The sequence below is a fragment of the Ciconia boyciana genome, chromosome 7, assembly GCF_034638445.1.
Source record: "Ciconia boyciana chromosome 7, ASM3463844v1, whole genome shotgun sequence".
NCBI lineage: Eukaryota > Metazoa > Chordata > Aves > Ciconiiformes > Ciconiidae > Ciconia > Ciconia boyciana.
The window spans coordinates 67,968,677-67,992,841 of NC_132940.1; the positions used below are offsets into that span (position 1 = coordinate 67,968,677).

At 40.2% G+C, this 24,165-nt stretch overlaps 1 protein-coding gene across 1 annotated transcript; it reads left to right on the forward strand.

The window, feature by feature from the left end:
* The first annotated feature begins 1,175 nt into the window (after positions 1-1,175).
* On the forward strand, positions 1,176-24,129 carry CP (ceruloplasmin). Its single transcript, XM_072867152.1, has 20 exons — positions 1,176-1,214; positions 2,752-2,921; positions 5,814-6,058; positions 7,864-8,076; positions 8,606-8,779; positions 9,371-9,625; positions 10,859-11,024; positions 12,007-12,146; positions 12,749-12,889; positions 13,015-13,226; positions 13,794-13,944; positions 15,844-16,056; positions 16,493-16,700; positions 17,840-17,979; positions 18,472-18,600; positions 19,187-19,293; positions 20,063-20,279; positions 20,918-21,057; positions 21,539-21,701; positions 22,781-24,129. The coding sequence occupies exons 1-20, from the start codon at positions 1,188-1,190 to the stop codon at positions 22,852-22,854; spliced, it is 3,285 nt and encodes a 1,094-aa protein (XP_072723253.1). The 5' UTR covers positions 1,176-1,187; the 3' UTR covers positions 22,855-24,129.
* Positions 24,130-24,165: the final 36 nt, after the last annotated feature.

Genomic DNA, 24,165 nt, shown 5'->3' on the forward strand with positions numbered 1-24,165 from the left:
TAATTGTTCACATGTTGGATGGAGGTTTTTTTCCACGTTGAAAAAGAATTAGGGTAGCAGAGGACAAATGAAGCTCCCCAGACCTTTAAAGGGTGTTTACCTGCAAAGGTTTGCGGGAGGTCAGAACAGCAGCATGGGCAGCAGACTATAAACACGTCATTCGGATTAGGGAATTATGAAATTGTAGGGTTTCAAGTCAATCTCACTGGGAGCTTTTATTGAGGCTTTTTTGTCAGAATATTCCCTTTATGTTTTTTTTTCCTCAAGGAAAATTTTTGAAGTAAAAGATCAGCTTTATATTTTCAATGCAATTTTGAGGACTTTCAGAACAGTCATAGCATTTCAGCATCCTCGGTATGAGAAATGAGGTATTGTGGTTTAAAACAATAAGGGGATATTCATGACAGCAAACTGCAGACTCATAATTTAACCAATTAAATGAGGTGCTCAGTCTTTTTAGCCCTCTCTACCAGATGAGAGAGGTTCCTGCTCTTCAAACGCCCTCTGAAGATACTAATACAGGCTTGGGAAGCTCAGTCACCTCTGTCAGTTTTTCGAGTTCCTTAAGAGAAAGATAACAGGAGTGTGCTCAGGCACACAAATATCTTTAAGTTTGGGTGAGACACAATTAAAAGTGGCAATGGAAAAATCTTGCTGTCAGAAGTTTTTGTTTTATCTTTAAATAAAAACAGCATGCAGTTCTTTTGCAAGTGAAGAAAGAGTAATGTAGAGGAGTCAAGGGACTAAGGCAAAGAAATTCTCATGTTTGTACCCTCAAATAAATGTGGAGATTTCAAGGATACTGCGTGTGTGGTTTTTTTATCTTCCTCACTCCGATGGAAATTTGAACAAAAGTAAACCAAATAGCCCACGTATGCATGAACAACTCTGTTAGCTGAGTATTAAGGAATGACTTTGAATTTAAGTAGTATAACAGGAGGTAAACATTTTCTCATTTCTACCTCAGTTAATTTATGGAATGGGGCATATGGAACCTGTACAAGCTGGTCTTTCCAGTGAACCACTGACCTTCATCCCTGGCAAAGAAAAAAAAAATCCCTACAGAAATAATTTTGAGCATGTGATGCCAACCTGGGAAACTCCAGAATTTCATCATAGATTCGGTCAGATTTCGAAAACTTGGCTTTGGCCACAGTCATTTAGACAGAAGCAGAATCCTCCATTTAATGCAGATGTGTAGAAGGTCCCAAAAGGTGAGATTATGAACTTCAGTATTCTGACAGTGCCTGAAATTTTTTATATGAATAGTGATGAAAATTGGTAATTTATCTCTATACCACAGTCCTGGTAAATAAGGTTTAGATTTGTATGTCATTAAAGGAAACCTGACATACTTTAGTTACGTTCTGAATCTTAAGTCTTCTATCCAAAATAATCGTAATTTTTCTGACCATTAAGAAAATAGCTTCAAAGAAGGTTGTGGCTATTACAGATATTTTTAAGTTGCCATATAATGAAAAGTGTCATTTAGAATGAGTGCGACTGTGTCAGTGCTCAGAGTGCAGAAGAGATTTTTTAAGAATTCCCAACTGACTGAAGATACACATTTTTTAATAGAAGTCTTTAAGATTTGCAAGTTTACAGGTGGCTTTGTATGTCTAAAGCTTCAGACACAACCATGATGTAATGGATGTATGCTTGAAAAAAAATGCAGTTGCAAGCTTTAGTTAGGTGTTTTTTAAACGTCCCATGTTTAAGGTCCAATTTTGTTCTTATTTTTCAATGAGACTAACAGACACAAGATGTTTACAGAACTTGAATAAAACAGAAGTATAGCCTTCTGCACTGGGTAGTACATTTAGATAATGGTAACAGTTAAGATTATCTGGAGCTTTATACATCTATTATGCTTTTAATCATTGAAGAATGTGGCTTATCCTGTCTGGTGGTAGACTAGGAGGAAGATAACAGAGGGAGTTCATTTTGTGGAATTTCTGAGCTTCATTTCCATTTGGGCAATACCGAAACTGCTTGGAAATGCGATGCAAACTTCCCCTCCCGCCACCATCCATGCGGAGCTGGTTCTTTTCAGCTCTAGCTATATGTGCCACACTTTGTGCTAAAATTACATTCCACGGGAACTGTGGTGGGTTAGCAGTATACCAGTGACCCCAGTCCTCCCTTATCTGTCTGTGCCACACCAGCGTAGCGATTGCTGCGCAGAGGGGAAGAAGCAGCGATCTGTAGACTGAGAACGAGCAAGGGAAACAGCAGAAAGTCTGCACCTACGGGGCCTGCCTGGTGTTCAGTTCTGCCAGCACAGAAGCAGACACACCAGAGAAAACAGGTACATTTAGAGCTTTTCACGGTGCAATTAAAAAGTTGTGTTCTTGTACCGCACGTCACAGAAATTGTTTTCTCAGTAGTATACAAGCTATAGAGAGAGTGATAAAGATAGTGAAGAATGCAATTAAGCTTAAGTCTGTAAAGCCATTTCAATTCAGCTACAAGATTTACAATCCGATAACAGTCTAAATGGTAATTTGCGTGATAGTAGGTTGGCAGAAGTTGAAAAAATTTCTTTGAAGATTATCCGAACTGACGAGGTTACCAGAATCTTTTGTTTACTCTTGACACACAGAGACATTGTGCAAGAGTTTGTTGTGTTCGCCAAAGCAAACAGGAGTGGGGAGGGGGAAGGCAAGGAGGGTAGGGGGTGGGAGAGACAAGAACATATAAAGGCAAATTGCATGTGCCCGTCCTGTGTTTTTATTTCACATTTTCCACAAGGTTCATGAATGCAAAATGAAGCTATTCTTCCTAAGTTGCTTGCTGGTTTCTTGCTGTTGCCAAGTTGGGGCGGTGAACAGGGAGTACTACATCGGCATTACAGAGACAGTGTGGAACTATGCACCTGGCAATACCAGTATCATATCTGGACAGCTTTTCGCAGAAGAAGAGTAAGTAAAACAGTTTACACTGGTTGAGTTTGATTTTACAGCATTGTCTGCTTCAGTCACTAGGGCCAGACTGAAAACCTGGTGAAGGCAGTGAAATGAATCATGTTGGTGTCAGTGGATTTTTCTGTCAGACGTATAAGGGAATTTTTATTGTTTCCTGGCTTGCTTGAGAAGTGCATTCCAATGCTCTGGTAATTAAAAGCATTGGAATATGTAGCTTTCTTGTGAATTTGTTGCAATGAAATGTTTACTAAGTAGAGACTAGAAAAAGACCCTGAACGTCTAACGATGTTTAATTTTGAATGGCTAAGGTGCCAGTACTGAAGAGAAGACTTTTGCTGTTATGTTTTTAAACACGGAAGTTTGACAAATTTAAAACTTTCCTATTGGGCACACGTTTCCTTGTTAGATATTAATCGTTGGCAGTGGGCATTTTCACTGGTGCAGCAGCACAGCTGGGCCCTTCCAGCCCCAGGGCGGGAGCTGGGTTGCTTGTTTCAAGGCAAGGAGGGTCCCGGGCAGAGTCAGAGAGATCAGTAGGGTGAGGATAAGTACGGTGAGGAGGAGGGGAGCACCCTGAAGATATGAAGATTCAATAAAGAAAAGTCAGCTATAAAAGGCATCAGAGAAATATTTGAGAGAGAAAAATAGTTCCTTCTATTTTTTTCAGCGCCTTTAAAATGAAGTAGGACTATTACAATAAAAACAATGAAGAGAGAAATGAGAAATTAGAAAAATCTCAGAAATACAGTTCTCATTTAGTCTGTAGATGAGGGATTCGAGTTCCTGTGGTTTGTTTTCTCTAGTGAGAGCCAACAATATCTCAGCCATAATCTGCCATTCATCAGGCATGAGACAAAGCAGTCAACTTTTTCTTTTTTTTACTCATAACCTGAGTGACGTGTAAGACACTGCCAGTGATTCAGCAGGCTGGTAATTCTAATAAATGGTGGAAGCAGGGCATCTTGTGTGAAAATTGTGGAGCAGTGTTGTAATACAACAAGCCACCACCGATCACTGCACTGTCACCGCTTTGCTCTGCTCTGTGACAACCTGCAGCATGCTAAAGTAATTCCAGCTTTTCAGTGGCTGTATGCCTGCAATGGAGCTGGTCCCTTTTATCGTACTTTTCATTTTCAGCTTCTCTGACTCTTCTTCTCCTCCTGAACCCTTCAACTATGAGGCTGTGCTTGTACGGAGACTGATATTTATAGAGGCACGGAAGAGCAGGAGAAGGGAAGAGGGCAGTGTACCTGCTAGAAGGAATACTCTACAATTAAATGGTAGCTGTTTAAACAGTCCAAGAAGAGCCATAACATTTGTTTGATTTAATTTGTGGCTAAAAAGCTTCATGCACTCACACTTCCAGTAAGTGAGCCTTTGCAACTAAGTTTATGCTCTCCAAGTTTCATGGAGCTCTGAACTGGCATTTTAATTACACTTCAGATCTGTGCTTGCCAAGGTACAAACAATTCCTTCCCCAATGCTCAGACAATGCTCAGCCTTGTGGGAAATACTTTGCATTTTTGGGCAGTATTAACTTGCTTTACAATATGGCCTGCTGGGAATATGAAACCAAGTTGGCTTGCTTTCTCATCATGTAAGACAAAAAGTCAGGAGGCTGCTGAACTTCAGGCAGTGTTGCTTTATCTCCCGGGACTGCCTCCTCCTGGAGCAGGTTTACTTCCACAGCTAGTCCTCCTGAGATGGGCAGGGAAATGTGCAGGAGGATTTGGCGTTAAAGAGACTCTAGAGTTTGGGCTAACAGCATTAGCCAATAGTAGCACTACTGGTGTGAACAGCCAGTGCTGGCAGTTCCTCTCGCCATTGTAGTTCGAGAATATAAGCACTTTTTCCACAAAGATAACTCTTCTCAGAGACTGAAATATTTGAAGAAAGGTACCTGACGCTCAGCACAGGCAAAGGTTGGCTCCAAAGCCATTCCCAGCTGCTGGTCGTCAGAGCCACGTGGTGACCCCGCCTGCGGCTGATGGTGCGTGGGCAGCATATCCACGCCAGCTACGCGGTTCAGAGGTATTGACACCACGTGTAGGAAACACCGTCTCCATCGGTCTCATTTTAGCTCATGGGTCAGGCTGTTTTCTCGCTAACCGAGTTCTCATTTTTAATATAAGCGTTTCATTAATTGAGAGGAGCAATGGTCCGGTAGTTAAGGCACTTAGTGATTGAGGGGTCATTGCTAATTCCCTGCTCTCATGTAACCTGTTTGTATATTCTTGGGCTGAATCTGTAAAAGTGAGACTTTATTAGGCTAAATCCATATCAAGCTCTAAGGCTGTGATTCTTCTTCATCTGTGACTGGTGAGCAACCGGAGGGCTCGGTCTCACTCATTTCAGCACTCTGCATGTCCCCCTTGCCCATGCACACACTGGACATTAGCAGCACCTTGTAGTTTTGCTCATGTCCAGACATCTTAAATGTATTTTACAGCTGAAAAGTCCGCTCCTCATTGCAATGGAGCAAGGACTATACAGTCAACGTAATAGCATGATGATGGAAATTATTGTTTTTAACAGGCCATGGAAAATTATACAGCAATTTAAGCATGCAAGTACAAAAGTTTTGAGCAATAAGAACTATTATTTGCCTTATCTACATGGTCTGAAATTTGCCCAAAATTGTATCAAATACCCTTATCTTCAGTCTACAAAATAGGTAGAAAAAAATTCAGGTTGGTGCATAATATTTAACCTCTAGATGAGTGCCTAACTCTTTATGATAAGAGACATATTTGCTCCTAAACACAGATACAGTTGTGCACAGCACTACGGAGGCCTGGTCTTTATTTGAGACCCTACTAATTAACACCTTTCAAATATAAAATGAGTATCACCTGACACTACAGATGTGTTTGTGTATTTTCTTGACAGGCAGGCTGCAGTCTTTCTCAAAAGAGGACCACATAGGATAGGAAGCACTTACAAGAAGGCTGTCTACACTCAGTACACCAATCATTTATATGATGTGATAGTTGACAAACCTTCCTGGCTGGGCTTTTTAGGCCCTATCATTAAGGGAGAAGTTGGAGATTCCATTATTATTCACTTGAAAAACTTTGCTTCCAGAAGCTACACACTGCATCCACATGGTGTCAGATACACAAAGGAAAATGAAGGTAAGCTTGAGTCCGTTCTGTGCCAGAATTTGTCAAAAGTTAATCATTCCTCTGAGTGCAAGTGATATTCTTTCATCAAAGAGAAGACTGGTCAAGTAAATAAAAATTTAAAACAGGACACAATCAATTTAAAACAGGAGCTGAGAAGTTTGGTAATTTTTTTCGAGAGTGAAATACAAAGCCACAAGTGGAATTCATAAAGGAGGCAATTTTAGATCAACATTTCACCTGAAATAAGAGTATTTATATTTCACCTGAAGTAAGGGTATGTCGTGCTTTAGCTTCAGTTGGCAACTAAGCCGACCAGCCACTCGCTCACCCTCCCCCCCGGTGGGATGGGGGAGAGAATCAGAAGAGTAAAAGTTAGAAAGCTCGTGGGTTGAGGTAAGAACAGTTTAATAATTGGGAAAAAGAAAAAAAAAATTGCAATGAAAAGGAAAACAACAAAAGAGAGAGAAAGAAATAAAACCCGGGGGGGGGGGGGAGCAAGTGATGCAACTGCTCGTCACCCACCGACTGATGCCCAGCCCGTCCCCAAGCAGCAAGCGCTGCCCCCAGCCAGCTCCCCCCAGTTTCTATACTGAGCATGACGCTATATGGTATGGAATAGCCCTTGGGCCAGTGTGGGTCAGCTGTCCTGGCTGTGTCCCCTCCCAGCTTCTTGTGCACCTGGCAGAGCATGGGGAGCTGAAAAGTCCTTGATTTAGTGTAAGCACTGCTCAGCAACAACTAAAACATCGGGGTAGTATCAGCATTATTCTCATGCTAAATCCAAACCACAGCACTATACCAGCTACTAGGGAGAAAATTAACGCTATCCCAGCTGAAACCAGGAGAGGGTATAAAGGTATCTAAGAGATGCAGGTATTGAGGATATCTAAAGGAAAAATTGATGCTGTTGTAAAGAAGATATTGTTAACAGTGATAACTTACAGTTCCAAATTCTTAACAGTAAATTTGTATACATTGTATACAAGATACACAAGAATTTCTTAAAATGGAAAAACAGCTACTGCTTAGTAATAAATTAATGAGAGAAAAGTCTGACGCACTTTAAGATGTATTGTAGGGGTGCTAGTGGGATTAGTGATGGTTTGCCCTTGCAATAGCTGCTCTTGCCACACTCAGGCAATGGGAATTTTCTGCACCAGATGGCACCAGAATATGGCTGGTGAAGGTTTTATTAGTGCGTCTTAAAACAAGTGTGTGAATTGTTGAGAATATGATGTCTCAGAAGCAGTCTTTAAAATTTTTTCACTGGAAGAATTTATGAAGTATCAGCTTAACTTCTAATATTTCATTAAGTTTTTCATTGCAATTAATATGTGGCTTGATACAGACACAGTCTGTGGGAGCAGAACAGTGGGTTACGTAGCAGTACATGCACTTTTTGGAACAATGTTTAAATTTTTTTCTGTTGCTCTCATTCCAGTGACACCTATATTCCTTGAGGACATATGCAGTATTTTAGAACAGTTTCCAAGATTAATATTTAACAAATGTTTTACAAATATTTGAAGTGTTATGTTTTTAGCAGAAGTACATAGTGCCCTCCTAATAAATTAAGGACTAAATTTAATGTGCCATTAAAGAAAGCACTCCCGTGGAATTGAAAGGCAAATGAAGAGACTCCTAAAGAGAAGGAAAAGATCTACTCACCTGATTTGAAAGAATTTTTTTACCTGTATTCAGATGTTCAGTCCATGTTACTGCAATATGTAGTCAACTTCAAAGCATGGCAGGTGCTATCCTGACACCATATTGTGAACGTGTTGTGTTAATGGTGACTGCACGGCATTCTTCAGGTGCTTTTTATCCTGACAACACCAAAGATTTGCAAAAGAGAGATGACGCTGTGGAGCCTGGAGGCCAGTACACTTATACGTGGGACGTGACAGAAGATCAAGGTCCAGCTAAGGAAGATGCAGACTGCATAACCAGGGTTTACCACTCCCACGTAGATGCTCCAAGAGATGTTGCCTCAGGGCTTGTTGGGCCTTTAATAATTTGCAGGAAAGGTAAACCATAAATAAATAAGTAAGTAAAGGAATACATGTGCAAGGTGATTGATAACGGTTATTGATAAGTATCAGTGCAATAATTTACTGGAAGGGGAGAAGATTACAGTTAATTTTGAAATAGCAGCTTTTTGTCTTCTCAATTAGCTGCGGTTCAATAGTATAGGAAGGAGTTTGATTTTGTGTGTGACAGCGAATATAATTTGCAGAATACTTTGTCCACAAATCCATATGAGTGAGATGTGTTCATGCTAGTAATGCAAAAGGATGTGTAAATACTGATAGGAGAAACAGATTTACTGTAATCTTATCACATGCAATATTTATTCTTAGTCAATTTATTTTATAGTATTTATCAAAACCGATTTTTGTTTTCTGACCATGTCTGTAAGTTTATGTGTACACTCACACTCAAGAAAAGTGGCAAAATATGAAGTAAACAGTGACCAGCCCTACTGATATCACTTAAAACTGATGAAAAGAACATGTCAGTTGCCAAAGACTTTGAATATATCATTTTCTTTTTCAGACACAATGAATAAGGGCAGTGATAAACACTTTGATGCTGAATTTATCCTTATGTTTTCTGTGATGGATGAAAATCTCAGTTGGTACCTAGAGGATAATATCAGGACATACTGTTCTGAGCCTTCCAAAGTTGACAAAGACGACGAGGACTTCCAGGAAAGCAATAAAATGCACTGTGAGAGAACATTCTATTAATGCTGCTTGTCATTGATATGGCGAAGTAATATTTTTATGTGTTGTCTCTTTTAAAGATGAACTGTAGATAATTTTTTTTAAGCAGGGCTTTTTCTTGGAGGAATAAGAAAGATCCTTTTAAATAAACAAAAAAATTAAAAAGTGATGGCAAGTATTGTGCAATCAAACCTTTGGAGTTGTGATATAAAGTTCTTAGGGGCTGAGAACCTCTTTGCCAGTATAATTTCCCAGGCGCTCTAAACAGAGGTGTGTCACTTTGTTCTGTTTCTTAGTCCTGAACTCTGTATTATAATATGACAGTTTAGAAAAAACATTTTTATTGTTAGTGTCAACAAAGAAGATACCTTAGGCTCTGACATGGATTCCAGAATCACAGCAGGAAGTGCTGGTCATGCAGATAGTCGTGCAGATGAAGCGTGTGTGTGATACTGGCTCACTTCCAAAGGTGTGGAGTTTTGTTCTGAGCCTCTTTCTCTTTTGAAGAATAGAGCAATGGTTGTATGACACCTGCTTTTGAAGAAAAGATCCTAAGGTCTGTGAAGGTAACTCTAATAAATAACATTCCTTTTAGCAATCAACGGATACATGTATGGATACCTCCCAAACCTAACAATGTGTGTGGAAGATAAGGTAAAATGGCATCTTTTTGGCATGGGTAATGAAGCCGATATCCATTCAGCCTACTTTCATGGACAGACCTTAATAGAAAGGCATCATCGAGTTGACACCATCAACCTCTTCCCAGCCACATTTATTGATGCCGTCATGATACCAAGGAGTCCTGGGGAATGGCTGCTCAGCTGCCAAGTGAATGACCATATCGAAGGTACAGAACAAGTTCCAGTGATCAGAATTTTTTTCAGCTTGAGCTAACAGCTTACTGAGTCACTTTAGCAGTATTCCTGACCTGGTTATACACCAGATGATATTCTCCTCTGGGTAACAAAACTCTCATAGTAATTGAAGTGCCTGGAAGTGTATCAAATGGGCTTGAGCACGTAGCCATGGAAATCAAGGAAATTCTTGTCTGCAATGGAAATTGTTATCGGTAGGCAGCAATTGGCACAGCTGCACTTTTGCAAGCCTCAACTTTAGACAAACAATAGCATGGTGTTTGCCTCTTACTGAAGGTAATTAATCACAATTTTCTGTTTGCCAACAAAAAAGTTGGGGCTCATTCCATGTTTGGGCAAGGGGCACCAGACAGGCAGGCTAACTTGCCTGCTGACAAAGAGATGTTCTGGGAAGTGCATTGGTAATAAGCAGAGGTCATCTGCATTTCTCTTCCCTGTATCTTCCTGTATTTCCAGTGTTTGTTAACCATATGAAATACTTAGAAGCTAATTCCACACTTTTCCGTGATCTATATCCCTATAAGTGAGTTAGAGAAGTACTTTGTCACAAAAGAGGGAAGGAACACAGAACTCAAAATCATTCTCCAAGATTTGAAAATTCTGATATAAAAGGGAGTATGTTTAACCTACAGATTCAACTACACAGAGGTTGTAAGTTTTGAAATAGCTATCACGTCAAGCAGCATCCTGATGGGGTTGAAGCATCCTGGGCGAGACTTAAATCCTACAAACTGGCCTAATCCATAGCTGCAAAAGGGCTCTCTTTGTTATATTATTTGTATCTCCAGCAAGCAGATTTGCTAACAGACCTTTCTCCTAGGGTGCAGAGACCCAGGAGTTTCACAAGCAAGCTGTTGATTAGACGTAAAGGGAAGCCTGGTAGCACCTGGCCTTGGCTGAAGTGCTACCCGACAGTACTGTTTCCACTCCTCCGTAACCCCCATTTCAGCTGCAGCTTTACAAGCAGACCGCACTTTACCACACCTGTCTGCCTACTGTAAATACCCTGGTTGTGTTTCTACATCCTAGCTCAGCTGGCACGCATTCTTTTATATCATTCCTCTTCCTTTTCATTTGTGATTTGCATATCCATCAATGGCACAGGAATTCTCCAGGGAAGAGAAGAGCTGTTGCAAGCAGGGAAAGAAAAAAACAAAGTGCGGTTCCTTCTCCCTAGTTTTCTCTACCTCCTCATTTTTTTCCAGGTGGTATGCAGGCCCTTTTTAAAGTAGAAGTTTGTAGGAAATCCACAATAGATCGCAATGAGAGTACGAAGATAAGACAGTACTTCATTGCTGCTGAAGAGATCATCTGGAATTATGGCCCATCTGCAATGAACCATTTTACAGGACAAGAATTAATTGCTGACAGGTAAATGCTTCTAATTAAAGAAGTTTTACTTTCCAAGCAGAATTGATATAAATGTGCTAAATAAGGTAAACCATGCGGTAGAACTGACTTTTAAGCAGAATTTCTCATTGTCCTCACCTCTGCTTAAATATTAATGCCAGGATAAATATCAGACCAAATTAGGTCTATTGTTTTCCTTGCAATGTTACTATAAATTTTGCTGTAATGTTAGTAATTTCACTGGGATGAAGATGAATTGTAATGCCATATGTAGGCAGTGACCTCTGATGATTCCAGGTGGTTGATTATTCTGAGTTAGAGAACAAAGCTAGGAATTCAGGATCATCTCCTTAGCTGATGAAAATCACGCTAACAGCATCTGGGCTAGCAAACCAATTGCATGAGGTAGCTTTGCCTTTTGCTCTGTGTTTACATATTTAAGACATGGATCAATTCACTGAATACATTGATTCCTCAGATTTCTCATCTGTGAGTTAAAGAATACTCGCTCCACAAGGGACGAGGCACAGTTCGTTGTTTGACTAGTGCTTGTAAAACATTGAAAGGTCCTTTCCTGAAGAGTAAAAGTGTAGCCTAAAAGGTGTAGACTAAATCTTCTCATTTTCTATTTAGACATTACATATTCTTGGTGTTTGTATCTACTGCTGTTGTTCTATTTGTAACTTAATAAAAAGAAGAGTAAACCTCAGGTTACGAAATGCTGACTAGAAATCATTGTTGATGAGTCTCTAATATATGGCTTTATAAGGGCAATGCAGCACAGTGTCTTTTTGGTAAAGAGAAGTTAGTGAAGGATAATGCATTCCTGCACATCCTTATATGGGACTGCATATAAGTGTGTGGCCAGGTCACTTAAAGGAGACCCAAAAGACAAACTCAGCATGCCATACCTCAGAAAACAGGGTTGAGGTCTTGACTGCCTTTGTAAAGATGACCATTATGACTTGAACTATTTGCATCTATTGCCATTTCTTTTGCACAGTGAATCTCGCGTATTTTTTGAACAAAGTGAGACAAGAATTGGTGGCTCTTATAAAAAAGCCGTTTACAAAGAATACACAGATGGTTCTTTCACTGAACATAAGAAAAGGCTCACAGAGGAAGCACACCTTGGACTCCTAGGTAAGATACCTAAAATTATTTCATGTCAAAGATGTGTGAGAGTAAACGATCGCTTCCCCTGGCTAGCCAACAGAGCCCCTCCACCTCCACGGGAGCGGCTCTCGGCTCTCCCTGCCTCCTGCGGATGCTGGCGCCTGTGGCCTCCTCCAAGCGACACCCCAGGGTGTAAGAAAGCTCTTGAAGGCAACGTTGTGATGGCCCCCTGCTTGCCCGTGGGAATATGCCATGGCCTCCAAAGGTCAGGCTCTGAATTACAAGGCCAGGCTGGGCAGGTCTAGCCCTGTTTATAACCTGCCTGCTCCTGGCATGGCTCTGGACGGAGTCTGAGGCTGGCGCTGTCTGTAGGTCCCTTTCCAAAGGGAGGAACTGTCCTGCGTGTCACTGGGCCTCCATGAGGAATGGGAATGGAGCAGTCCAGTTGCTGCTGGGCTGCCATGTGATTCAGGTCACGTGCCAGGGACCTGGTCGGTGGCCACGTAGGCCCAGGGGCAGTTCCCCATGCAACAGGAAAAGCAGCCAGCCATTGATTGCTATAAGCTCGTGGTGATCTGTACGCCGCTTGATAGAAACATCTTGTAATTAGACCATATGCTCTCTTCTAGGACCTGTTATCAAGGCTGAAGTGGGTGAGAGCATCAGGGTGACCTTCCGAAACAATGCCAGCCGCCCGTTTAGCGTTCAGCCCCATGGTGTGAGTTACCGCAAGAGCGACGAGGGGGCGTTGTACGGTGCCGCCTCCAGAGGTGCGCCTGCCGCCAGGGATCCCGCAAGCACCAGAGCACGAGCTGTCGTGCATGTTGATGTATTAAAGGTGATGAAATAAACAATGTTCATTAGGCATAATTCCTAATGTTGCTTTCTGTAATAGGTACTGAATCTCCAGCCTCTCATGTGAGTCCTGGTGCTACATTTACGTATGAGTGGAATGTGCCAGAAGATGTGGGCCCCACAGACCAAGACCCAGACTGTTTAACCTGGCTTTATTACTCAGCTGTGGATGCAGTCAGAGACACCAGTTCTGGCCTTGTGGGTCCTCTCTTGGTGTGCAGGAAAGGAGCTCTGCTTCCTTCTGGGAAACAGGTCAGTCGAAGAAGAAAAATGGAAGCATTTGCATCGTTGTAGCTGAATCTGCTTTCTCTTCCTGAATCGTGCCCTCAGGGCCTGCCACGTTAACGACCACTCAGCACCACCTCCTCTCCACATCACAGTCTCACCCATGGGCAGAGGGGAATACATAAAATGAAGAAAGTGGGTTTGTTGGTTTTTTTTTTTAAAAAAAAAGCAAAATCAGTCTGGCTCCAGATAGACAGACACTGTACTGTGAAACCACTGTCGCAGTGAGCAGTCACCAGCATTCAAGTCTCAGCTAGGATGAGAATGACTACAAAAATGTAGAGACTTTAAAGATGAAAACACACATTCATTTCTGGAGGTGGCTCCTGCTGGTAGAAAGAGCCCTAGCAGCAGATACCTAGTCATCAGATACGGCAATTAGAGAGCTTTGAGATTATCGGACTGAAGTATCAATGTATGCATCTATCCTACGTGTGAATTATACTCATAAAGTATCATGCGCATCAAATTTTTTTTCCTGACATTTTCTGTTCACTCATTTTTATTTTCCTTTGTGCTATTTCTTCTCAACAGAAAAATGTGAACATGGAGTTTTTTCTACTTGCCACAGTATTTGATGAGAATCTGAGCTGGTATTTGGATGACAATATTTTGATGTTTACACTAAATCCTTACAAAATTGACAAAGAAGATGAGGACTTCCAAGAATCTAACAAAATGCACTGTAAGAAAATTACTAGTTAGCCAAATATTCATTTCTACAATAAGGTTTTTACTTTTGTGATCTCATGTTGGAGACTGGGAAACTGTATAGTGGCAGAGACATTTCATTCCTTTCTATTGGGAACAAAACCATGTTTGAATGCAATTCAATTTCAGCTAAATGTGGTAGTTCAAAATATAATGCCAGCTGTTCACTGGCTTGCGTGGCAGTTGAGCATTTAGCACTGTTATGTACCACTGTGAGCAGACAGAAGGAGGAATTAGGTCTGTAGCCCATGTGCAACCCCTGTGGATGCAACCAGGCAGCAAGAGAAAACCAACCTCTGCCCTACAGATGATGTAGCCGAAAGGAGGATTTTCACAGAACCACAGAACGGTTGAGGTTGGAAGGGTCCTGTGGAGGTCGTCTGGTCCAACCCCCTGCTCAAGCAGGGTCACCCAGCGCCGGTTGCCCAGGACCATGCCCTGATGGCTTCTGAATACCTCCAAGGATGGAGACCACCACCTCCCTGGGCAGCCTGTGCCAGTGCTCGGTCACCCTCACAGTGGCAAAGTGTTTCCCGATGTTCAGAGGGAACCTCCTGTGTGTCAGTGTGTGCCCATCGCCCCTGGTCCTGTCACTGGACACCACCGGAAAGAGCCTGGCTCCATTTTTTGCACCCTCCCTGCAGGTGTTTGTGCACATTGATGGGATCCCCCTGAGCCTGCTCTTCCCCGGGCTGAACAGTCCCAGCTCTCTCAGCCTTTCCTCACAGGAGAGATGCTCTCTTGTGCCTCCGTCATCCCTGTGGCCCTTTGTTGGACTCTCTCCAGTATGTCCGTGTCTCTCTTGTACTGGACGAGCGCAGCTCGGGACACAGTCCTCCAGGTGTGGCCTCACCAGTGCTGAGCAGAGGGGAAGGATCCCCTCCCTCGACCTGCTGGCAATGCTTTGCCTGATGCAGCCCAGGATACCTTCTTTGCAGCAAGGGCACGTTGCTGGCTCATGTTGAACTCCGTGTCCACCAGGACCCCCAGGTCCTTTTCTGCCAAGCTGCTTTCCAGCTTGATTTGCCTGAAGCATTTCTACAATAGCAGCTGCAATCTGACCTTCATAATCTGACCTGCTGGCAGCACTCCTAATGCAGTCCAAGATACTGTTAGCCTTCCTTGTGGCAAGGGCCCATTGCTGGCTCATTTTGTGTCCGTAGCTGAGTCTGGATTCCCTTACCAGCACTGTGGCCCCCTAGAATGAAAATCTTTGCTTCTTTAATAGGGCAGAGCTGAGTTTCACACTGATTGTATTTTGGTACTGTAAAAATGTCTTTCAAGTTTCATGTGAAAGAACATTTTTATCTTCAGTACCTAGTCCTGCAAATAAGTCCTAATCTTTAAACATTACTTGCTTGTGCTCTTTCTTAAATTTTGCCCTCAGGGGCATTCCTACTATTTACAGAGCCCTGATACTGAGCGTTCAGTGGTACCTGTGAGGCCCAGTCTATGAAACTTTTGCACAGGAGTAGCTAGAAAGGATTAGTAACTCAGACTACAAAAGACTTCAGATGGTTGTCTCCACTGTGTGGCTGGAGGGTCTTGCAGGGTATAAGGCAGGAAGCTTTAGGCACCCTGCATACTTGGCGGGTATAAAGCAGTGGAAGTTCCAGTTGGTCAAGTCAGCTACCTGTGCTTTAGACATTGAAAAAGAGAACGGTTAGAAATTGTTTTTAAACACTGGGTTTTAAAAGTTGTTTTGCTTGAATTGATTCTCTAGTTTCGCTGATGTGATAAAGTATTTTATTATTGGTATTTCTCTCAGTCTAAGGCATCATATTACATCTGAAGTGTGTATTATTTAATATGTATTGCAGAATTAATTCATGTGTTAATCAAGGTGGGTTTTGCCTCCTCAAATCTTCTACAGCCATTAATGGTTATATGTACGGAAATCAACCTGGTCTTGAGATGTGTAAAGGAAGTGTGGTTTCCTGGCATTTGATGGGCTTGGGGTCAGAAGTCGATGTCCATGGGATATACTTTTCAGAAAACACATTCGTAACTAAAGGAACAAGAAGGGATACAGCAAATCTGTTCCCACATACATTTCTTACAGCTATTATGAAGCCTGATTCCGAAGGTAAATGTCTTGTTTAAAAATCCTGTTACTAGTTTAGAAACTGTTTACCTATGAACATTTTATGCTTAGAGACAGGCTTTAAATAGCTGATATTTTGATCCTTTGGTGCTAAAACTGTGTACAGCTATGTCTGAAGGGCAGCAAACTTGTCTTCACAGGACACAAGGTCTTAATGCTAAAGCCTTGATTTTTCTAGCTTCTACATATGCTGAATTTTGTTACTATAAGTAGCCATACTACACAAATAATTTGGATCTTATATGAGCAATAGCCTGTGTCTAAATGGCCTGGTCTAGAGAATAACAGCAATATTATTATTGCTCTAAATAGCAATAGCCTAGTCTTTAAACACTAAATCAACATAGGCAATACAATCTTAGGATCTACTGGTAGCAGATTCTTGTCTTCAAGGCTTTGTTTCTCGTATGACCTCCAGGAGTTTTTGAAGTGTCGTGCCTGACAACAGATCACTACACAGGGGGCATGAAACAGAATTACAAAGTGAAACAATGCCCTTGGTGGAATGTGGATCTATCTATGTATTTGCATGAAAAGACTTACTATATTGCTGCAGTGGAAGTCGAATGGGACTATTCTCCTAACAGGACATGGGAATTTGAGCGGCATCAATACCATGAGGAAAGGTACTTTGGAATATACACAAGGGAAAAAATGCAAAAAAGCAAAGGAGAAACTCACTTCTCCTCTGAACCTTTTCCTCCGCCAGGCATTTCTAGACACACTTTCTTTGCACATGTATTTTTAGGGCTCACTTGAATTTGTGGTCCTTCTCCAGTCATGTTGCTGTGTAACTGTGAGCCAGACAGCATGATGTTCATGAAATGGTGCAGTGTAAATCTTCTGTGGGGCAGCTACAGATTGTCATGAATCCTGAATAGTGCATGTGCATTCATTATTTACCGATGTTGGTACAGTCCTTGATGTGGAATGCTTAAAATGTTCATTAAGTTGTAGATACAATGACTGCTTTGTCCTGGTATTTGATTACTTACAATATGTAACACGTCTTTGTCTCATGTTTATCTGTACTCTGAGTAAGGTTCTTTTCTACTCTTCTCAATTTCATTAGCTTACACAAGATAAATCCATAACTGAATCCATTCACTATGAAGCTTGTCGCCTTGGTGTCTTATTCCCAGTATTTGAATCTCAATGAGAGGGAACCGATTGGATCAAATAATTCATGCCCATTAGCAGGAAAGGCTAAACAATGAACTGATGACCTTCTATGTGTTCCACCTTATAACTTAATTTGAGGTTAAAGTAGTAGATTGTAACTAACTGCCCATATTTTTTTATTGACTTAATTGTATTTTCTTCTTTTTCCTCAGCTTGATAGCACGTGTCCTTTCCCTGCATGCCACGGTGGACTCTGTCATAGCTCTAAGTCACTTAAGCTTTACAAGTTTTAGGCTTCATTTCAGATCTCCAGAAGTCACTGAGGGCTCTATTTTTTGGTATGCAAGTTGCTGGATGACTTCTTGCAATCTGAAATATCTGCCAGGCCAAGCACTCGGCATTCTCTCAAATACGATATAGACTTGGTCTGTTTATAGTGGGTTTTTAACTTTCCAGGTTAAGAGAAACCTCCCAGCTTAAAAAGAATGTTTTCATGTTGAAGATACCAGTGGTCTATGAGATTACTGCTTCACTGAGCTGGAATTTTGTTTGATGGTTAATTGACATACCTGCAAAAGATGTTTTAAAATACATGAAGAAATGTACGACACATTCTTATCTCTATTTTTTTTTTTTTCCCCAGCCCTGGCAATCCATTTTTAAATAAAGAAGACAAATTCATTGGCTCAAAATACAGGAAGGTAGTATATCGTGAGTACACTGATCAGACATTCAGTACTCCCAAAAACAGAGCAGAGGAGCAGCAGCACTTGGAAATTCAAGGTATAGTCATCATGAAGTTCAGTTTTGAAACTGGGAAAAATGCAGTGAAACAAAACAAGAAGATACTATTTAAGTAATACTGAGTATAGTTCTACCCATACAAAGTGCCTAAACCTACATGGAATCGCTACTTTTATTATGGTGCTTTCCTTGCAAGATTACATGGCTTGCTTTACAAGAAAAAAACCCCTTCTGGTTTGCTGCCTGATCACAGGCCAGTATTCTCGAAGTCCGCATAAAACTGGGCAGCTACATCCAAACTGACTTCAAATACACAGTAGGTGCTCGGAGCTTTGGAAACTTAGGCCTCTGCTTAGGTGCGTAACTTCAGCTACTCAAGTTGGCGTACCGTAGTGAATGGCATTATCCATGTGTAGTTTTTAGTTGGATTATAAGCCAATGTTGTTGTGTGTTTGAACACAACTGTCTCTCTCTTTCTCTCTGCTCTGATCTTTTGTAAAACCAAGTTAATCTTTCTTTTCAATACAACAGGGCCACTGCTGATGTCAAATATTGGAGATAAAATTATAATAGTTTTTAAGAACTTGGCATCAAGACCTTATTCTATACATGCCCATGGAGTGAAAACAGACAGCTCTGTTGTTGCTGTAACTAACCCAGGTATCAAAGCATCCTTGTTTATTTCTAGCAGGTAACATCAAGCCTTCTAGTAAGGTTTAGCAAGCTTTCATTTTAGGATAGCAGGAAAGACTTTGGTTTTGTTTGTTTGTTTGTTTTTAACTCAGGTTCTTCGATTTTTGATGCTGATTATGACAAATATTTCTACAATTAAAATGGCCCTGCTAACTATTGCTATGTATCCTAGCCCTTGACAGATCACTAATTTTTTGACACAGTGCTGCTGCACGTTCATGAAAGGAAACAGATTTGGCTATGTAGGGAGAGCGTAGCTTATGCTAGCTCTTATTTCAGAAGTTCCTCTGTGATCTTTACAAAAGATACGGTTGTTTTTATTAAGTATGGTAAACTGGACAGTGCGGCCACGCACAAAAAACACGTTGGCAAGAAGAGTCAGGGATCTGCAGAAGGGAAATAACAAGAAGCTAGCCAGTGCAGTAATGGAAGAGGAAGTTCAAGACAAATGTAAGCTGTAAATGGAGACAACATCTGTTTCAGGATGACCTCTGCATCCTGCAGGTCAGCACACAGAAAACTTCTAAAATTCATCGATATTTATTTAATTCAGGTGAAACAAAAAGGTATGTCTGGAAAATCCCAGAGAGATCTAGTTCTGAGAGAGGAGATCCACATTGTATTGCATGGGCATACCATTCAACGGTGGACATCGTTAAGGTATATTATTAATATCAATCCAAAGGGTTTCGTTCGTGACTTCAACACAGATATACGTACAGCAAAAGGGAGATGAGTTTGAAACTCTTTCTGCTTTCTCTGTCAAGTCATTCCTCCCATTACCATACCTTTGAATTTAAATGTCTCTTGAATAACGCAAAAAAGTCAGGGCAGAATTTGTCACAGCCCTTCATGTTCTTGCTCTCTGGTTCTTCTGCTGTTGCTATAGATCACCTCACTCGGATTTCATTCTTAAAGCTAACACCTTATAGCTCAGTATCTAATCAGTCATGTGTGGGAAAACTAACATGCAACTGTGGAACACAAATCTGCCATTTTTGTACAAGCACCCATTAACTTAACATGACTAGTAATTTTTAATGGAAATTAATGTATTTTTTCCTTCATGTCTCAGCAAACACAAATAAAAAGTGTCAAGAAGTACATTTTGAATGGAAACTGAGCTCAAAATCCTAAAACCTAAAAAGAATTTGGAAAAAAAAAAAAAAAGCTGAGCAAGAAATTAAAATGGAACAAATGTTTATTTCTAGCAGGACATGAAAAAGAGGCAGTTACTCTTCATAGTCCATCGAACTTAATCCATGGGTAGCATATAACAGTGAAGAAATAACCTTGTTTGTCTGACACTGGCTACCTTTATTCCCAGATACTGACAGCTGTAAAAATAATAAAAGGATTCATGTCTGGCATTAAAAGTGCTTCTGCTTAGTCATCTTGCAATTATATGATTTTTCATTTGTAATTTCAGGACACTTACAGTGGATTAATAGGCACACTTGTTGTGTGTCATAGACGTTATTTGCCATCATTTCATACTAAAAAGAAAGTTCAGTTTGCTCTTCTTTTTATGGTTTTTGATGAAAATGAGTCATGGTACTTGGATGAAAACATTAAAACCTATTCTCCCAACCCGCACCTTGTTGACAAAGAGGATGAGGAATTCCTTGAAAGTAATAAAATGCATGGTATGTTTCCCAATTTAGTTAATGTAACTCTGAAAACTCTATAAAATTATGTATTTGAAAGTACTGCATATAAATTTGAGTTTCTCATCCCCTCTGAATTTCCAGTTCCAGGGCGGAAGGCCTGAAAAATTTCACTCAAACTATTTGAAAACACTGTTAATGCCACTGAATGACTTTTTTTTTTTTTTTTTAACATATGAAAAAAATGGTCTCATGTTGAAATTTTGAGGAGAGAAAGAATAAAAATGAAATTTGAAATTTTGATTTGATGTCAGCAAACAACTGTTCTGGATAAGTTGGAAAGACAATGTGCATCCCTGGTATGGAAAGCATGCCCTGGTAAAGCTTACCCTTTACAAAGAGCTGCAGGAAATGCAGACCTTTAAGAACTGCAATATTAGCAACGGTGTACAGTAAAGAACTTTTCTTTTAACTACGCCTTACTTTCTAGTTAAATATGGAATATAATCAGATCCATTCACAATATGCTGTCCGATTGTTTTGTTTTTATATACCATTCAAAGCCATTACTTTTGCCTGGCATTGGCTTTCAAATCTTGTATTCTATTAAAGTTTAGAGAATAACAATACACAAAACCTTACTGGTTTTCTCTGTCTTGATCTTTCCCTCTTTTTAGCCATTAATGGAAAGGTGTTTGGAAATGTACGTGGTCTGACTATGCATGTTGGAGATGAAGTAAGCTGGTATTTGATGGGAATGGGCAATGAAATAGACATTCACACAGCACACTTCCATGGCCACAGCTTTGAGTATAAGGTAACAGGTCCTTTCCGCTCATTTCTGGCTGTGTTAAGAATGAGATCAAATACCAAAGACTGTAATGTCTGGTGGAAAGTCAGATGTTACAATATTAAGCAGGACTTGTAATTTGGCTGTAAAGTTTTTATGCCTCAAACCTGTATCTGATCAACATACAAGAGACGCAGCATATCGGCCAGTAGCATTTGCTGACCGGTAACCTCACAAGTTGCTTTGGCAAGGTAGCTGTGAATTTTCATGGCTGTGGTAAGACAACAGCTGTAGTTTTCCTTCATTTCCACTTAGTTGCTAGTTTATTAATCTTTTAAGCATGAAGTGGATGTACAAAGTGATGCTTCTGTAGAAATGACATACAGTAGATGTCTTTTCACTCAACTGTGATTAAAAAGTTTAGTGGGAATATGCATAAAAGATAGCTTAAATTACTGCCACCTGGTAATGCCCCACTGTTTAACCATTGTTTCTTTTTGTCCTGAAGCAAACAGGGGTTTACCGAGCAGATGTCTTTGATCTGTTCCCCGGGACATTTCAAACTGTGGAAATGACCCCGCAGAACCCTGGAACCTGGCTATTACACTGCCATGTTACTGACCACATCCACGGAGGCATGGAAGCAACCTACACAGTGCTCCCAAAGGAAGGTAGGAGCTTATCCATCTCAACATATTTAAATGTTTAGTAATGTTCATTATGTTTAAAGAGGCAGAGTGGGTCTCACAGACAGGCCAGCGTACTCGGAACCAGTTTAGGCATCTAGCAATACTTCATGGTTTAATATTGATGTCTGGAGGCCAGAATGTTGCAAGCCACCCGATCATACTTGCCTCAGCGCTGCTGCTCAGAAAACAGAAATAGCTAAAGGACTGGATGTGAACTGACTATTGCTTTCCATCTTTCCATCAATGAAATTAAAATAACAGATTTTTATTTAAAAAGAATTCTTCATGAGACAAAGTATTTCTGTACCCCAGAAGTGCCAGTACTGTCAGACTCCCTCTCAATCTTCATTTAAAACAAAAAGAATAGTTGGTAAATAACGCTGAAGTCATCATCCCTAACAGTTAGAGTACTGAAAACCTAACATAGTGTTTTCTTTCTAAAGGACATGTTTTAGCTTTACAGACACTATTACCTTGCTTTAGCAATATTACCTGTGAAAAAAATTGAATCTTGAAGAATTTTGAAAGTTCTTGTTTCTACAGAGTTAATACAATTTTAAAAGCAACACTTTCCTGTACTCAAAAGACAGAGCATAACAGGTATGCATTATAGTTCACTGACAAAGAGAACAGTAGGAACATTTCAAAATGTGTGTATGTATGTGTATATATAGATATACACATGTACATTATATAGTTGTATCTATACTAAAAACATAGACCGGAATGTTAAACACTCTACTTTAGAAACCATTCTGATTTACAGAATACATTGTGCCAAACTTGCACAGATAATAAAAAAGTTGACTTAAGAGTACACAGAAAGAGATGTAGAAACAGACTTTAACTTGTAGAAGCAGTATGTTGGATTTTTCATAATCAGCCATCTAAAGTGCATTAAAATGTGCCCTTCAGTGCATTTTAAAGCTGTCTTTAAATTTAACTCACAATGTCTAGAAGGTACTGGGATCCATTGCTCTCATTTTGGACCCTGTTGTCCATATGCATAGACTCTTCTTTTGATGAAATGCGTGTAACAAAAGCTATTTTCCCCCTTACAGATAAACAGTCTTTGTTCCCAAGATTATTCAATCAGTTCAAGTGTAAAGGTACGGCCGGCACACTAGAATGTTGAAAACATTTTACCGCAGTGATTCTCCAAGGCCTACCTTCAGCGAAGCATTTATTGACAAATACTATCCTGGACAATTCATCTCCACGTGTGTTTTGGAAGATTTCATTTGGTGGCCCGTGGCTAACAAAAGGGCTGTAGACTGACAGATGAATGGATATAACAGCTTATAAATATATTTTTCTCTAACTAAAAATAGTATCTTGCAAACGAAACATATTCTAGGTGATGCCTAATGCATGTTATTTAACTGCTGAGGAACATGGAAGAGCCAAATGAAATGTACTTTCCTTTTTTATTTTTTAAGTTTTGTAAATAACCCTGTGTAACAGCAAAATTTGTTTTAGGTATCTGCTGTCACATTTTACTCGTTAGATATGTTAGTAGTTATTGCTTGGAAAATAGGAATTTGGTTAACACTTTATCCATAGATTCACACTTAATATATATACTATCGTATAATTGAACAGCTAACAAAATAGTTCTATTATTTCTGTTGAATTATTTTATAACTTTATCCAATAACATCTTTCAAGATGGTGAATTTAAAAGATGCAATGGCTGAGGGATCGTGGTTGCACAAGATGGTTTTGCTTTTCTGTTATGTAAATAATTACAAGACAAAGTTATGCTGAAATAAGCCTGATGAAATTCAGACATCGAAGGGCAAAATTTCCTGACTACTACACGTAAGAGCTTTGCTCTGATGAATCTTAAACAATCCCTGCAGTGGAATCATTTTGCTATTAGTTAAGTAGTGCAGACCTAGGCAAATTAAGCATTTCTTGAGAGATGGAAGCAGCAGTATTAGTGCATGACTGATGCTGGTCAAAAATGAAAGCAATAAGAGCAGGTACCGTCATGCCATCCAGTTGTGTTTAATAGCCCAACTCCACATACGTTAGACCTGTGTCGAACAAAAGGGAAGGATGTATGGGACAGGCAGGCAAAGCAAAACATTTGGGCTTTACAGCTACCAGAACAAAGGAAGTTGCTTCTTTGTAACAAGTCTGAATCACTTTTGCATTTTTTTAAGGTAGAAAGATTCTACTGAAACCATCATAATCCCTAAGAGTAAATTAGATTGTTGATTTTGGCTGTAGCAGGAATACTACATAGATAAACTATTTTTTCTTTCTCTTTTTTTTAAAATATATTTTATTTGCAGTGTAGATGATCTCTTCTACAGCTTTAAGTAACATTACAGCTTCAGTGAAAATGGATTTGACAGTCAATGTCAGCTAATTTAGGCTTTTAGATGGTTATGGGATCATGGAGTCATTGTTTTATTTGTGGTAGATTCTCAAAAAACCA